The sequence below is a fragment of the Hemibagrus wyckioides genome, unplaced genomic scaffold, assembly GCF_019097595.1.
Source record: "Hemibagrus wyckioides isolate EC202008001 unplaced genomic scaffold, SWU_Hwy_1.0 Contig13, whole genome shotgun sequence".
Lineage (NCBI taxonomy): Eukaryota > Metazoa > Chordata > Actinopteri > Siluriformes > Bagridae > Hemibagrus > Hemibagrus wyckioides.
The window spans coordinates 225,981-243,462 of NW_026690773.1; the positions used below are offsets into that span (position 1 = coordinate 225,981).

General features: G+C 35.2%; 1 long non-coding RNA gene and 1 gene segment (V, D, J or C); both read left to right on the forward strand.

The window, feature by feature from the left end:
• The first annotated feature begins 1,099 nt into the window (after nucleotides 1-1,099).
• LOC131349812 (uncharacterized) lies at nucleotides 1,100-4,058 on the forward strand. Its single transcript, XR_009204114.1, has 5 exons — nucleotides 1,100-1,182; nucleotides 1,890-2,007; nucleotides 2,248-2,325; nucleotides 2,439-2,482; nucleotides 3,144-4,058. It is a non-coding gene; the product is annotated as an uncharacterized LOC131349812 (long non-coding RNA).
• A 1,079-nt stretch (nucleotides 4,059-5,137) lies between these two features.
• LOC131349808 (T cell receptor alpha variable 20-like) overlaps nucleotides 5,138-17,482 on the forward strand; it is a 50,230-nt gene continuing 37,885 nt past the window's right edge. The window contains 2 exon segments of the V gene segment in view: nucleotides 5,138-5,202; nucleotides 5,362-5,637. Of these exon segments, the coding sequence occupies nucleotides 5,163-5,202; nucleotides 5,362-5,637 (316 nt within the window).

A 17,482-nucleotide genomic window follows, 5' to 3' on the forward strand; every position in this document is an offset into this window, starting at 1 on the left:
TATAGACAGTTGTGGACATGTGACCAGGATAAAGCAGTTACTGAAGATGAATGAATGTAGGTGTATATAGACAGTTGTGGACATGTGACCAGGATAAAGCAGTTACTGAAGATGAATGAATGTAGGTGTATATAGACAGTTGTGGAAGTGTGACCAGGATAAAGCAGTTACTGAAGATGAATGAATGTAGGTGTATATAGACAGTTGTGGACATGTGACCAGGATAAAGCAGTTACTGAAGATGAATGAATGTAGGTGTATATAGACAGTTGTGGACATGTGACCAGGATAAAGCAGTTACTGAAGATGAATGAATGTAGGTGTATATAGACAGTTGTGGACATGTGACCAGGATAAAGCAGTTACTGAAGATGAATGAATGTAGGTGTATATAGACAGTTGTGGAAGTGTGACCAGGATAAAGCAGTTACTGAAGATGAATGAATGTAGGTGTATATAGACAGTTGTGGAAGTGTGACCAGGATAAAGCAGTTACTGAAGATGAATGAATGTAGGTGTATATAGACAGTTGTGGACATGTGACCAGGATAAAGCAGTTACTGAAGATGAATGAATGTAGGTGAATATAGACAGTTGTGGAAGTGTGACCAGGATAAAGCAGTTACTGAAGATGAATGAATGTAGGTGTATATAGACAGTTGTGGAAGTGTGACCAGGATAAAGTGGTTAATAAAAATAAATTCTGAGTGAATGAGTATTTATTAGGCTGCAGCTGCAGGGCAGGGTTTAGAGGGTTTGTATGTGATCTAACTGTATGTAACTAAAATAATAATAATGAATACATAGTATTTTTTGTATATAATGTACTTTTTTGATGATGGATGTCTTGTACTCCTACACAGACACAAAAAAACATGTCTGTGGTTTTTTTTCACTGCAAGCATATTTTGGAAATACCTCTTGGCTTTCCTGTGCCCTTTAACTTGAAAATGTCGTCCCCATTTTAGTTACCACACTTTACTCTGAAAAATACACACATTCGATTTGTGTGTGTGTGTGTGTATGTGTGTGTGTGTCTGTGTGTGTGTTTTGAGGGGGATATATAAGACAGCAGCACATGTGTCACTAGCCCACTTGCCATTATGTTTCTGAAAGGTACCCTGACCATTGTCTTTGCTGGATTTTGGCTACTGTGCATGCTTTGTCTGAAGACAGATGCTTGTGAGTATTTTTTTTTTTTTTTTGTTCACTGTTACTTGGATATTGTGTCTCACATGTGTTTATACAAACATTGTTTGCTGTGTCAGGAACAACTGGACCTGAAAATAAAGGTCACAGGATTTTTATTGTAATACTTGTAAAACTTTAACTACCAATATGAGTGAAATACTTCATATACAGATATTTACAGTAAATATTTTTTGGAGATCTGCATTAAGTTCTGTTTAACCAGCTTGACTGAGAGATTCATTGATTGATATATTTTTTTTTAATTATGTAGGTTTTTCTTAACTTCATAGCAAAATGGTACCTAAAAACACAAACGTCAATTATTAGTGATCTAAACAATGTTTCTTTGAATTATCATAAAAGCAAAGTTTGTGTGTTTGTGTGTGTGTGTGTGTGTGTGTGCTATATCTACAAAAAATATAACAAAAAATCTGTATTTTTTTTTGGTTTGGTTGTTTAAAATTTACACATTGGGTAATGTTTTAGTCTGATTCTGGTATCTTTTGTTTTGTACAGTGTGAAAGTTATTGTTTTTAAATCTAAATTTATTTTGTCACTTTTGTGATCTGTGATTTTTCTTCCAATATTTTTAAAAATTAATATTTGGTTTTGGTTCTTTACAGTAAGTTACATAGTTATTAGACGATGATGAACATGAGTGTGTGTGTGTGGTTTTTTTTGTCTGTATGTGATGTTAGATGTCCCACTGAGCCATGGCTGCTGCATCAAGTACATTCGCAGACCACTGGATTTCAAACTGATCAAAGGTTTTGCACAGCCGAGTTTTGGTAACGTGCGCTGCGTTGATGTGATCATGTGAGTCATATCACCACAAACTGCCGCCAATTTTACCCACTATTCATTGTGGTTACACATTCTTTACATTCTTTACACTTAAGTGCAGACTACTAATAAACAAAACAGATCTGACCTAACCTATTACATATAACATTAGAGTAGTATTTATACAATATGGTACAACATATATATATATATATATACTATTATCACACTATTACAATACAATATATGGACAATTTCTATGTTCTTTTCCAGATTCATTACAAAGCGCAACAAGAAGGTGTGTGCAAACACTAAGGAGGTGTGGGTGAAGAATGTTCTAAAACGTCTAAGGTAATGGAGTTTTGCTTAATTTCTGATTTATTTGTCTACATCCAGTATATAAAGCATCAGAGTTTCACAAGGCTTTAGTTGACTACAATCTGTCGACTGTTTTTCTTAAACAGGGCACGCTTCCAGGCCAGACAAAGGCTATAAAAGCTAGTTCAAGGTATTGCAACTGCCATTTATCATCTCATATGTAACAGTAAAATTTTTGTATTAAGTTATTTTAGGAGTTGTTTGTTCTCTGATATAAGTGTGAGAATAGCTAGCTAGCAAGCTAACATTAGCTATGTCTGTTTATAACAGTAGCTTGCAGAGTCAAATGCTGCACTCATACAGTAGTTCATAATTATCAGCTAACAAAACACAAAACCTCTAATTGGACCAATAAATGAAAATGAATACATTTATTTTTAACTGGTACAAACAAAATCATAACAGCACACAACAGTTTTTACTGTTACATAAAGGTACAATGTCATATAGTTCTAGGAGCACAAAGACAAATACAAGCAGAGACTCTACTGAACTTACTATCAGAGGTTTTAAGTTCTCAGATTCTGCACTCTATCACTGTGCTCTTGAAGTAGTAACACAGCGATACAGAGTCAGTGAAAGGCTTTACAAAAACATCCAAATCACATATATACAAGAGGTTTCTAAAAACCACATCAACTTTTTATCAGTTAACCACAGACATAAATAAAATCTGACTTTGTGGCATGTTCTTTGGTTTAAGATGAGATGGTTTGAGTATTTCAGAAACTGTTAATCCCCTGGATTTTCATGCACAACAATCTATAAATAACCCCTGTTTACAATCCCAGTGAGCAGAGAAGCATCTATAAAAGCACAGCATGTCTAATCTTGATGTGGATGAGCTACAAGACAGCAGGCAACACAGTGAAATCTATACTTCACATATCCCATCTTTGGAAATTGGGTCAGAGCACAGCATCAGCCATTATACAGCACTCCTGGAGCAATGAGAGTTAAGGGCCCTGCTCAGGGGCCCAACAGCTTAGGAGTGCTGTTGCTCTAACCCCAATCTGCCAATCAACAACCCAACAACCTTTAACCACCACTACCCCAAAGGATTGTTTCAACATGCAACAGGTTTGATTTGTGCCCAGGATCACAACATAAAGGAAAAGAACCAACATCAGAATTGTAATTTGAACCCATGCCTCCAAAGGAGACTGCTACCTGAACACAGCACCTAAGACTGCTCGGCCAACCTGACACATAAGTTTTTAAAAGGTCCAAATAGTAAAGTGAGTAGTTTGCTCACAAAAATATTTGACAGATCTATTTATTTTATTTGTATTCACAGCCACCCCTTCTACCAGACTCTTAACCTCAGTCACTGGCAGAATGAATGAGAACATATGAACTACCACTGCCAGACTCTGTAACAGCTTTTTCCCTAAGATTGTTATGCTTAGTAACTGAACTAAAATAAATGAAACAATATCTAATCAGCTTGGCAGGTCCTCTGTTAAAGTGTAGGATTCTATATAGTAGCACAGAACAAGCTATGAAAACCCAAGTATATCAAAATCCTACTGTTTTCTGTCTTACTATTGATAAATAAATCAAATGTTGTAGTCATTCTAGATCCCATTCAGATATTAGATGTTGCTAATCTTTGTAAGTCAATTAACTGGTCAATAAACAAGCATGAGATGGAATTTCCACCTGTTTTGTTGTGTCCATTTTCAGTATTTTAATTTCTTTGACAGGTTACACTCCACAGTGGGGGTTAATGGCTCATATGGAAACAGACCCTCTGAGCTTTGTACTTTTGTATTTCTGTTTGAAGTGTAATGTTTTATAAGTATTTTATGTTTATATTTATCCTACTAGAGACAATATATTCATAAAAAAGTAAAAAAAAACAAAACAAACAGATGATTAAATGATGATTAAAAATCAGTTAATTGATTATCACAAAAAAGATTAAATAAAACATGAGAATTATTGGTATTTTAAGTATAGTGCATTTTACTGTAGATTGAATATATTTAAAAAAACATTTATTTTATATACTGCAGACAAAAAATAAAATGAAAAGAAAAAAAATGTAATCCATAGTACATTAATAGTTGACCTGAGCTGAAGCAGCATTGTCATGAATATGAATAAATCTGAGTGGGTGGAGCTATATGTGAAGACATCAGAGACACATTTCACATACAAAACAATGGCAATTATTTCTAAAGCTAGAGACCTGAACTAAACACTCAGGATAACAATGTTACTCCTCTTCTTGCTTTTCTTTACTGTTGCTGCCCAACCACACTGTACAAAAAGCACTACACATGACTGGAGCAGAGCCATGCTTTTCTCACAAGATGGAGCTATTTACATGTTTACATTCACTTCTGAAATGTCTGACTGTGAGGACAGTTAGAAGCTGAAGCAAGGTCAAGTTAAGCAGCTGAAGCTTTACAAATTCAGGAGTTCAGGGGAATAAAGTAATGTTCTCAAACTGCTATTTGTTTTTATGCTTTGTGAATAAAAAATGACTTCTAGTTGTATTTGTTGTGTGTAACCATAGTCCTTTTTTGGTTATATACTTTATAAATAAAAATAAAGTGTATACACTTGCATCTGCCTTTTGTGACATTAATTAAATACGTAATTATCCAGCTTGTAGTCTGCAGTTGAATACAATGTGGAAATATTCCCCACAAGCAACAATGTTTCAGTAAGAATCAACAATCTGTCAGTAACATTGGTGTCATGTGATGCTGTGGGGTGGAGCTTCATGAACATTTATGATGTTGACATATCAGAGTACATAAAGACCTCAGAATATTTACATTCAGCAAAAACCGTTCATCATGTTCGCTGTTATATTCGTGTCTCTGTGGCTTTCACTAGGTGAGTTAACATTGACATTTCTATTGCATAAATATTAAAAGTTGAATTAATGGTTAAATAGTCTGTGTGGTGATGTGAAAAAGCAGAATGTGAGACTTACATAACACTGGCTTGATCCACACATATGTCACTGACATTATGTTCATTTGTCTATGACAGGTGACTCCATGGCAGATTCAATAGAGCCACTTTCAACTCATAATGTTGTGGATGAAGGTGACAATATTACTCTGTCCTGCAGCTACAAATTCAGTGCTGTTTCAGGAAGCAACAACCTGCACTGGTACAGGCAATATCCAACATCTAACCCTGAGTTCATTCTTAATATTCTTCAAAGTGGAGAGCTAATTTCCAACACTGACCCTAGAATGTCTGCTAAAATCGATGATAAAAAAGTGTATCTGATCATCTCCTCTGCTGCTGTATCAGACTCTGCACTATACTACTGTGCTCTGCAGCCCACAGTGACAGGAAATCCAGCTGCACTGTACAAAAACTTTCACACAGTTTAACTACACTGAAGGCAAATATACTACTGTTTTTTCCTCTTTAAGCTGATCCCATTAGGGTTGGTTTAGCTGATCCCAGTGGCTGGGTTGGTTCTGTACTAAGGCCACAGTGAGAGAATGCTAGATCCTAGATGTTGGACTCTCTCTGTGTATCTTACATATCCACATCAATTAATTGATATATGCAATTGATTTGATTTGCATGTTAAATGTTTGACTATATATACACTTGTAAAAGTTAATGTATTTATAATCACACTTTCTGGTGTCACCCAGAGGAGGATGGGTTTCCTTTTGGGTCTTCCTCAAATCATCTCAGGGAGTTTTTTCTTGCCACCATTGCTTCACACTTACTCATTATAAATAAAGTTAATTTTCAACTTTGTAATTTCTATTCTGAATTTCTGTATTTCTGTAAAGCTGCTTTGAGACAATGTCCATTGTTAAAAGTGATGTAGAAATAAAAATGAAGTGAATTGAATTTAATTCCTTTTGGAAATAGACACAGCAAATTTACTCATGAGAGATTTTGTTTAAATCTAGATCTAGTTTCCTATGATGATCACTATGGAAATTTTGCATTCATTTTTCATATAAAAGCTTGATGTAGTGGCCAGTGAGCTTATTCATCACATATGCAGTTCCACAGCAAAAAATCATAATAATGTATAAATGCAGTGGTTTGATCAGCAACAGTGGAATAGTTCTGTGTTGTATTAGTGACTCAGTTCACTGTCACTGATACTGTGAAGTGATGATCTGTGTAAAATTATGCTCCAACTGCATCACTTCCTGGGTGTGTCCTTCTAGAGACGTGTAAAGTTCAGCACATACAGCACTATTATACAGAATCCTCACAGAGCTGTGTTCAGAAATGGATCAACTATACAACTTACTGTACATAGTGAGATACATACCACTGATTCTCACTCTAGTTACAGGTAATTCATTTTCATTAGTTAATTCAATTCAATTCAATTCAGTTTATTTTGTATAGCGCCTTTTACAATGAACATTGTCTCAAAGCAGCTTTACAAGAGAAGAAAACAGAGAAAAAGGAGGGGAAAATGAAAAATAATAATAAAAAATAAAAAATAAAAATAACTAATTAACTAGAAATAAGAATAAATTATTAAATTCTATAATTAGACTATTTTATCCCTAATGAGCAAGCCTGTGGCGACGGCGAAGGTGGCAAGGAAAAACTCCCTGGGATGGAAAGGAAGAAACCTTGAGAGGAACCAAGCTCAGAAGGGAACCCATCCTCAATCGGGTGACACTAAAGAGTAAATAATGTAACTGTAGCTGATTAATGTCCTTTCTACAACAGCAATCAATGACCATGAGGAACTATTAGGTCATTGTAGTTTCTAAGGTCATTAGAAACACTAGTTCTTTGCTGTCACGGGCTGACAGATGAAATGGCAAATCTGTGATGGTGCGAAAGTCCCCAAGTGGCTGTGTGCATGGCTGTCTCCTGGTCCACACAGATCCATCCACAGCATCAGTGGGCACCATCAAGCGGCGAGACTCCGACCAGGGGTAGGGCAGTGGTCACACTGGAAACTGGCAAACACTGGGAGCTCAGGAGTGGGGTGTATAGCTCGACAGAGAAGGTAGAGAGAGAAAGAGAAAGATATTAAGTTTCTGATCATGTGATGCTTAAAGACAGTGTAGAATTAAATGTAAAGTGCAGGCAGGGACTCCGGCAAGACTAACTATGACAGCATAACTAAAAAGGAGAGCCAGAAGGTCACAGACATGAAGGCTTCCCGGGACATAAAGCATCCAACCACTTCACAGTCAGCAAACCTGAGTGACTTGCGAGGGTGGTAAGATGACAGCATCCAATAAATCCCAGTACACCAAACACTCTATGCCCATGAACCTTCCAGATCTGCTCCTTTACCTAAGAAAACTATACATTAAAAGCTTGACTAAACAAATGTGTCTTCAGCCTAGACTTAAACACTGAGACTGTGTCTGAATCCCGAACACTAATTGGAAGGCTGTTCCATAACTGTGGGGCTTTGAAGGAGAAAGCTCTGCCCCCTGCTGTAGCCTTTGCTACTTGAGGTACTACCAAGTAACCAGCACCCTTTGATCGGAGTAGGCGTGGCGGATCATAAAAGACTAAAAGATCGCTCAGGTACTGTGGCGCGAGACCATTTAGTGCTTTATAGGTTAGTAACAGTATTTTATAATCAATGTGAAATTTGACTGGGAGACAATGCAGTGTGGCTAAAATAGGAGTGATGTGTTCATATCTTCTGGTTCTGGTTAGGACTCTAGCTGCTGCATTCTGGACTAACTGGAGCTTGTGTATGCTCCTACTGGAACATCCAGACAGTAAGACATTACAATAATCCAACCTAGAGGTAACAAAAGCATGAACTAATTTTTCTGCATCATGACGCGACAACATATTTCTTATCTTAGCAATATTCCTAAGATGGAAGAAGGCTACCCGAGTGATATTATCTACATGAGCTTCAAACGAAAGACCAGAGTCAATAATCACACCAAGATCTTTTACTGCTGGACAAGATGAAACCAAAAGACCATCCACCATTACTCTGTAATCAGAAAGCTCACTTCTAACTGCCTGTGGTCCTAGTACAAGCACCTCTGTCTTGTCCGAATTAAGCAAGAGGAAGTTAGTGGCCATCCAATGTCTAATGTCCTTTACACATTCTTCTGTCTTAATAAGCTGGTGTCTCTCATCTGATTTAGCTGAAACATATAGCTGTGTGTCATCTGCATAACAGTGGAAGCTAATACCATGTTTACGAATAATTGCACCAAGGGGTAACATATATAGGGAGAAAAGCAGTGGGCCTAAGACAGAACCTTGTGGAACACAGAACATAACCTTGGTATGCATGGAGAAGTCACCATCTAGATCTACAAACTGATAACGGTCAGTCAAATAAGACCTGAGCCAGGAGAGGGCTGTTCCTTTAACACCAACAACATGTTCTAGTCTATCAAGTAGAACAGTGTGGTCAGTGGAGTCAAAAGCTGCACTAAGATCGAGTAACACCAGTAGGGAGACACAACCCTGATCAGAAGCCAGTAACAGGTCATTTATTACTTTAACCAGTGCTGTCTCTGTGCTATGATGAGGTCTAAATCCTGACTGATACATTTCATAAATGTTATTTCTATGCAGGTATGAACATAACTGCTGTGCTACAGCCTTTTCTAGGATCTTGGAGATAAAGGGCAGGTTTGATATCGGTCTATAGTTAGACAGCTGGCAGGGGTCGAGGTCCGGTTTTTTAATCAAGGGTTTGATAACTGCTAGCTTAAAAGATTTAGGCACATAGCCAGTGCTTAGAGAAGAATTAATTACTTTTAGAAGGGGTTCAGTAGCTACTGTGTAATATATATAAAACAGAGGCTAGTGCATTTGTAGTATCAGTTGATATCAAATTTGTGTTTACTGTCTACACATTATAAACTCTAGCTGAAGGAACAAAAATAATAAGTTAATGTCTCTGTGCTGTGTCTCCAGATTTAAACTCACACTCAGTAAAACTCTTCTTACTGGCTCCTCAATTCCTTTTTATTAGTCTACTTTAAACTAAAAATCTAAATAAAACCTCCAAAATTCAAAAGAGATTCCTGTAAATGTAGCACAGACACACCACCTCAGACATTTCTCTCACACGCTTAACTTATTGTATGTTATGAACAATAATTAAATAATTTTGGTCTTTTAATTCTTACTATCAGCACCTTCAAAGTAGAATAGATATTTACTTCTCATCCTAAACTGTGAACACACAGGTATATAAAGGGATTGTTTTGGATTTTTAGCAACTATGTCAATTTTGAGTACCAATATTTTATTACTTAGCTTTGAAGAAAGGCTATATAAATTTAAAGATTAATTAATGATAGTAATTGTGAATAAGCAATGACATGAAATTATTATTTAGATATAATTACACTAATCAGCTTTCCTATACTTACCTATTGGGCAAATGTATGTGTAAAAAGAGATTTTGTACGAATCTGGTTCTGTTGTTCTATGATCATTATTATAAAAAGTTTGCATTTACTTTTCATACAAATATCTTGATGTAGTGGCCAATGAGCCTATTTATCACATTTACAGATTAACAGCAAAATATCATAATTGTTTATAGTTTTCAATTAATGTAAACACCACAAAACAAGTAAAGGCTTATAGTATTGTATAGATGATAAATCTTAAAATACAACACAGCTACATTAATGACTCTAGTTTTCTGTCACTGAAACTGTGTGAAGTGATGATCTGTACAAAGTTATACTACAACAGCATCACTTCCTGGGTGTGGCCTTCTAGAGACGTGTAAAGTTCAGCACATACAGCACTATTATACAGAATCCTCACAGAGCTGTGTTCAGAAATGGATCAACTATACAACTTACTGTACATAGTGAGATACATACCACTGATTCTCACTCTAGTTACAGGTCATTCATTTTTATCTGTTTATTCATTTTTGATGATATTATGATATTTAATCAGCTTTGTTAATGGTTTGTTCAACCTATTGCTGGCTATATATCGTCATATTGTGTAACTTGAGTATGTACCTTGTTTTGTTTGTTTGTAATTGAAGCAAGAATTATTATTATTATTATTATTATTATTATTATTATTATTATTAATAATAATAACAATAACAACAGTAATAACAATAATAATAATAATAATAATAATAATTGCTTTACTCTATAAACAACAGTTTGTTGATTTGGGAAAAATATTGTTGTTTTAAAAGATACTGTATTTCCCTAGTTTACTCAGTTACATTAGATTAGAGTTTTTCAGAAATGTCCACAGAACCAATTCTGAATTTAATGAAAGCAGCTGAGGCTCTGTACAGAAGTTCAGAAATGACTATTTGTTGTTCTAATTTGTGAATTTAAAGAAAAAAGACTTGTTTGTTAAAGTTTTTCTCTTTTCTCCAGAAGATGGCGTAGTGAGTTATCTTATTGTGGGCCAAATACAAGGACCCTGCTCACATCCCCAAGAATGTAGACTTCTGTGATTATAAATACTTCTTTGCAAAATAATATCGACTCTATCTGTTGTTTAATCCACAATAAAGAATAATAGATAACAGAATGAAAAGAGCCTGGTTTGTTCCTCACATAATAAAATACCCCCTCATGAAAATGTAATCCTATTTAATAAACATGCTTTCAAATACCTTATTGTCCAGACACCACTTATAAAATACAAAAAATAATAAAATAAAATATTTACTCATTTTAATTAATAGTAATTTTTTCCTGCTGTCAGTTTTTGTTTGTTTACAATGTAAAGAGTTTCAGCACAGTTTCCCAAACAAGGCTTAATGTAAAGCCAGGATGTTTCACTGTCATCAACACTGGAGACACTGTCATGTGATGCTGGGGGGTGGAGCTTCCTGAACATTTATCATGGTAATATATTAGAGTACAGAAAGAGCTTTTTCATTCAGCTAAAACCAGTCATCATGTTCACTGTTATATTCATGTGTCTGTGGCTTTCACTAGGTGAGTTAACACCTTTTGTTAGTTTAGATATTATGTATTGTTTATTAATTGTCTGGTGTTATAGAAAGCAGGATTTCTGTGTGTAATTCTGGCTTGATTGTGTTAAACTTTATGTTCTCTTCTCTATGACAGGTGACTCCATGACAGATTCAATAAAGCCACTTTCCACTCAGAAAGTTGTAGATGAAGGTGATGATGTTTCTCTGTCCTGCGAATATGAAACAAGTGCTCCAGGATTCTCCCTGCACTGGTACAGACAATATCCAAAATCTAAACCTGAGTTCCTTTTTTTCATTAGTCCAAGTGGATTTAAAACTGACCCTATGCCACCACGTCTGTCTGCTGAAGTTAATGATAAAACTAAACAAGTGGCTATGATCATCTCCTCTGCTGCTGTATCAGACTCTGCACTATATTACTGTGCTCTGGCGCCCACAGTGACAGGAAATCCAGCTGCACTGTACAAAAACCTTCACACAGTTTTGTTATACTCAAGGCAGTTCTGCTGGTGACATTCCTTTACTCCTAAGTGAAATTTATAATTAAATTAGAAGTGCACTAAAGACAAGGCATGGCTCCACATTTATCACCTTGAACTGTATATATCATCTAACACCAATCACACAGACCAGCAACGAGGTAATGAGAAAAACCTCCAGAACTAAGGAATGAGTTTTAGGCTTCACAGGAAATAAGAATTAGACCTCACATGCTTTGTCACTTCTGCTGTGATGGAGTATATCTGAAATTTAACACTGCAATGTGTGTGATTTAAAGTTTTGTTGCTTCATTTTATGTGTGTACTTTAATCTGTTTGTGTTAAAGCATTACACAGGAAACCTGCTCTCCACATAGCATTATCTCTACAGATGGTATAACCACTACAGAACAATTCCTGGTATTTTTACACAAGTGACTAGAACTGCCTTATTTATTAGTGCATCATTAGTTTTCTGATCTTTTGCACAGTGTTCAGTGTGAGAAACATCAATTCAATTCAATCTGAACTCTGAACACTGTTCCAAACACAGAGACCACAGATTATCAGATATGCTCTTGTCATGTAATGGAGTGCAAGCAGAGACTCTGGTAAAAAGTGTGGAGTAAAGACAGAATTATCTTTTAAATGTTTTACATGGTTTAAAGTAATATAAGTTCTCAAAATAGACCTACACAAAGCAGAAAGAAAGAATAATAACATCAATAACATCAAATCCCCCAAACTGTTATTGTACAATAAAATAAAACTGAATTCTTAAAAAAGTTTTTCGTGTGCTAATGAGACGCAGAAAGTCACGTGACACTTCCGCATGTCCTAATTAGCATATCACAACAATGACGGATTCTTATAGAAGAAAAAAGTCAGTGAAAAAGAGTCTTTGTTACATGACAGTTGTCTTCAAGCTACTTTGTTTCTGCTCACTCCCAATTTAAACTCACATGACACTGCATAATTGTTCATTTACTGAAAGCTTAATGCAGGCTAATTTATTCCAAATCAGAGTAACTGGTATGCATTGCATGCTCTGGTGTCTGCAAACACGGGTAGCTGCAAACGAGACCATATCACACCAATGTTACGCTCCCTGCACTGGCTGCCAGTCTGATATCGAATTGATTACAAAATTCTGTTATTTGTCTATAAAGCTCTTAACAACTTAGCTCCAAGATATCTCTCCGATTTACTCACCACTTACAATCCTGCTCGGTCACTTAGATCCCAAGATGGTCATCTTTTGTGAATACCATGGTCTCGCCTGTAACGCAGGGGAGACAGAGCCTTCGCAGTAGCTGGTCCTAAGCTGTGGAACAGCCTGCCATCACCCTTTAGAACTGCTTCCACGTTAGCTGAATTCAAATCTATGTTAAAAACGCATCTCTTTTCTTCTGCTGTTAATTGTTTGTAATGTGTATGTGTTTTCCTGCTTTCATCCTTTTTATTTTTATTCCCTTTATTTTTGTACAGCACTTTGGCAAACTAAGGTTGAATTGAAATGTGCTTTAGAAATAAAATTGAATTGAAAATTGAATTAAATTGATGTATACAGATGTCGGCGCTTTGGTATTTAAATGCATGTGTTGTACTTCACAGAATCTCCACCAGGTGGCACATGGTACACCTCTGGCCTGAGCACATTATACAGTATAATCACTCAAAGTTTGCTATGTAGTCTTCATACTCTTGTTAAATACGCTTGTAATTTATCACGTTACATTAAAAAGTGTCCAGTAAATTTGTTAACTGCACATGTAATGTAGTGATTGTGAGAAAACATCCACAATAAATTCTGAAAGACATAAACACAGTTTCTAAAGTATATATTTTAATACTTTAATACATATATAATAATATTTACATTTTAAATGAATATGTATAAATTTACCCGTGACTGTGTGAGTGTAAAGCTGCGAAGTATTTTATGTGCTTTGTAAATACTTAATTGCGCTGGTGTTGTCCTGCCATTTGCACATAACTTGTTTTTGTTCAACTTTAAAGATGCCTGTGCAAAGATAAAAATTAAAATGGAAAACCTCTTCAGATTAAAGTCATTATAATGCAAAATTTAACTGGTAGTTATTCCAGAAAAAAAGTCAAACTAAATAAAATTGTGACAAAGTAGTAATATTTCGCGAATAAAGTTAACACTATGAGAATAACGTAAAAATCACGAGATTCGTAGCAATACGGGATTAAATTCGTGATATTTTGAGAATAATGGCCTATTTGTGTGTAGTGAAATTAAGGTATGAATAAAACGACTTATGCATATGCATAAAAGTGCATAAAAATGAAACTTGACTCATTGCAGGCACATCCATCTGTTTTAATAATAAGGTAGGTATAACTTATCTGCTTCGAACATTACTCCAAACACGTTGATGTATATGGCCTTATAAATAAAACATTACAACTTAATCCCTACAGTATATTGCATGAGTTTAATACTGTTGCATGAAGTCAAACACATTAAATGACGTGCTTGGAAACGGAATTTCTCTCAGAAGCAGATTAAAACAAGCAACAAAGAAAGTAAACGTGTGGAATTCATATTTAACATTTTCAGCTGTGAGATTTCAATGTCATAACTTCACGGTTAAAAAGTTTAAAAAGTTAGTATGAAAGGTTAAAGTATTGTAAGTTATTGTGTCTTTTGAGACACAGCCCTGACCTCTAACTCCAAAAGATATGTTTAAGAGGTGAAGTCAGATGCACTGATTCTCACTCTAGTTACAGGTAATTCATTTTAATCAGTTTACCAAAAGTTTTAATTCTTACAATCATATTTAATGAGTTAATTAGTTGCATTAATTAATAACCATGTTTTTTATTATTCATCCAGTCATTTCTTTATTTCTTAAGTCAATATTAATAAAACGTATAAACCAGTATAAATGAAGATTCTAAAACCACATCAAAGATCCTTCCTTTACCAACCTGTTATCAGAAAACCACAGACACAAACAATGTTTGTGGTAATTCTGTGGCATAAATCAATAAATAAAAAAGTAGTAAAGTATATATATATATAGTTACTTAAATGGTTTGAGGAAATCGATGGCCTTAAATGGTTTGAGTTGACAGAACACAAACTGATGAAGTTAGTCTTGATTAATTTGAGTTCAGTCAACTCAAACCATTTAAGGCAATCGGTTTCCTCAAACCATTTGTGTAGCTAAAAAGTTATTTGGACTTAATTACATCTGTTACCTGAACACAAACAGATTTAAAGACTAAGCAAAATCTAACTTTCCTTGGTTGCAGGAACCAAAAAAAAAAAGTCAGCTTCTTGGGGTAGCTGATATGAAGGGCATAAAGCAGCCCAAAAAGCAGCATCAGAGCACTGACCCAGGATTTTGAAGACATCACCATGTCATCTTCAAGAACAATCAAGACATACTAACAAAAAAACAAAGAGGCAAAACAAAATTAATACCAGTGGTTCCCATTAGAATGAACTAAACCTTATAATTACAACATAACAAGCCTCTGCAAATAGTGCAGATCATGTTCATGACTTTGGAGTATGAGCTTTACATATGACAATGATATAAACATACAGAAAACAATGCACATCAAATTTAGATATTATATTTAGATAATGTGTTTAATGTGTGTGTTGAACCATGTTAATATTTTAGTAAAGTCTAAATCAAAGTAATTTTTGAAGCTTGAAAATACAGATTGCCTTTAATTGGACAGACAAAAGGAGAGAAAAAGATTTAAACGTACCTTTAACAAAAATCTAATGGAATTACACGAGGGTGAGTAAATGAATTATATAATCATCATTTGAGTAAACCTTTCCTTTAAGATTACTGAAATGATCAACTGTACAGCTACTCTAGCTGTATTTTTTTCGATGTGAACAAAAAGATCAAAATGTTTCAGAAAGTAGTCCTGATGAGCCTTACCGTGTGTGTCTTGAAAACATCTGACGAGTCTTCCTTCAAGTAAAGCGGCAGTCCAGCCAGGACAAGAGTTCCAATGACACTGATGTCATCCTGATCCTTAAAGACAAAACAAAAAATGACCATACTTTTAATTCCCAACTAAGCAACATTTTGAATTTATTAACATGATTAATGATGAGACAACATTCTAACACTGCAAACCTAGCTACAACATGTAACAGCACTAGTTATTACCTGGCACTTTCTTACTAATCCACATAACAGGCAAATTCCTTTAGGCAGTTTAATAACAGCACAAGCACATTTTAAGGATTAGTTCATCCACACACAAAAATTGTCATCATTCACTTACTTGCATGTTATTCTACACTACTTTGTGTAATTTATTTATTTTGTTTGTATAGACTACTGTTTTAGAATGCCTTCATGTTTTTGTCTTTTCTGGCAACTGAAAACATTCATCATTATTATATTTAACTGATTTTAATTATTGATAATGTGACAATTTTTTTTAACCTGTACAGCCCTTGAGTATGTTCAATGGGAATTCCACTTACTTGTTCATGATAGTCTCTTAATATTTTAGCCATCTGGTTGCCAATGGTACCATCCTTCGATGCCTTAGCTCTGAAAAGTGTCAGGAGTTGTGGAGTGTGCTTGTCCAGGGAAATGTAAAAGGTTTGCTGCGAATTACAGGACTTGGTTACAGATGTATGTTATCTAGCTAGCGAACCTCGCTAATCATTTCATTTACACAATATCATATAGAGTGTAAAGCTTGCTGAACTCGGGTGAAGGTTTTAATAATTATTCCGTATAATATTTAGATAGATTTCGGATGATGGACTGGGACAGGAGGTTTTTGAGACTTTAATCAGTCACCGTGTACGGTGAATTTACACAAGCTAATGCTAATGCTAGATACTGCTAACTAATGCTAATATTTGTCTGTTTATTCTCAGCTTAACTAGTTTACAAACTCACAGGTTCATTAACGTTTCGGCGTTAAAAAAGAAATTTTTGTATTTTTCCGTCTCCCTTTTTTTTAAATATCAAAATCCTCTATTTCTGGTTGTGGGTGAAAAAAACACTGGTTTATCTACACTGTTAGCAAGCCTGGATAATTAACTTGGTAGCATCATTAAGATAAATATCGTAATGAGTAATGCAAAACTTTTAACCGGTAAACAAACCTTTCCTTTATTTTACTCAAGCTGTTTTTACTGTAAGGAACGTGACAGAATGTTAGATGTGTTATTATGAAACTGCGACGAGAAGAAGCACTTATGATGGGGCGGCGGGAGGAAATGTACAGTACATCATCTTTTTTGGAGAACAGGACATGTTTAGGCTTACATCCTGCTTCGTGTTAAGGTGTAAATTAAGAAGCCATCTAGAACACCATAAGTGAATTACAGAGATTTTTTTGTTTTTTATGTTTTAACAGGATGCAGTTGGCGTACAGCTGGCCTCCGTGGCTCCGATTCGGTTCCTGAGGACTCCTTCTCATCGGGACTCCATCAAAGCAGAGCTCTCCGGGTCCTGTGTAAGCTTATGAATGCCTGTGTAACATGACAGCTGTTTAAATCTGAAAGACTTTGATAATAGAGAACTCCATTAGGACTCCATTATGTAAAGTTAATTTCTTTTTGTAACTTTTCTGCTCTCTGCAGGCCTACCACTACAAAAGAGTTATTGATCCAATAGAAATATATGTATATAACCATATATGAATACTTTATTTGAAGTGAATAGACAAAACATTCTAAGTGAATCCAAATACAGATAGAAAAGTTAGGTGTGTGTTTGAAGAAGCCACA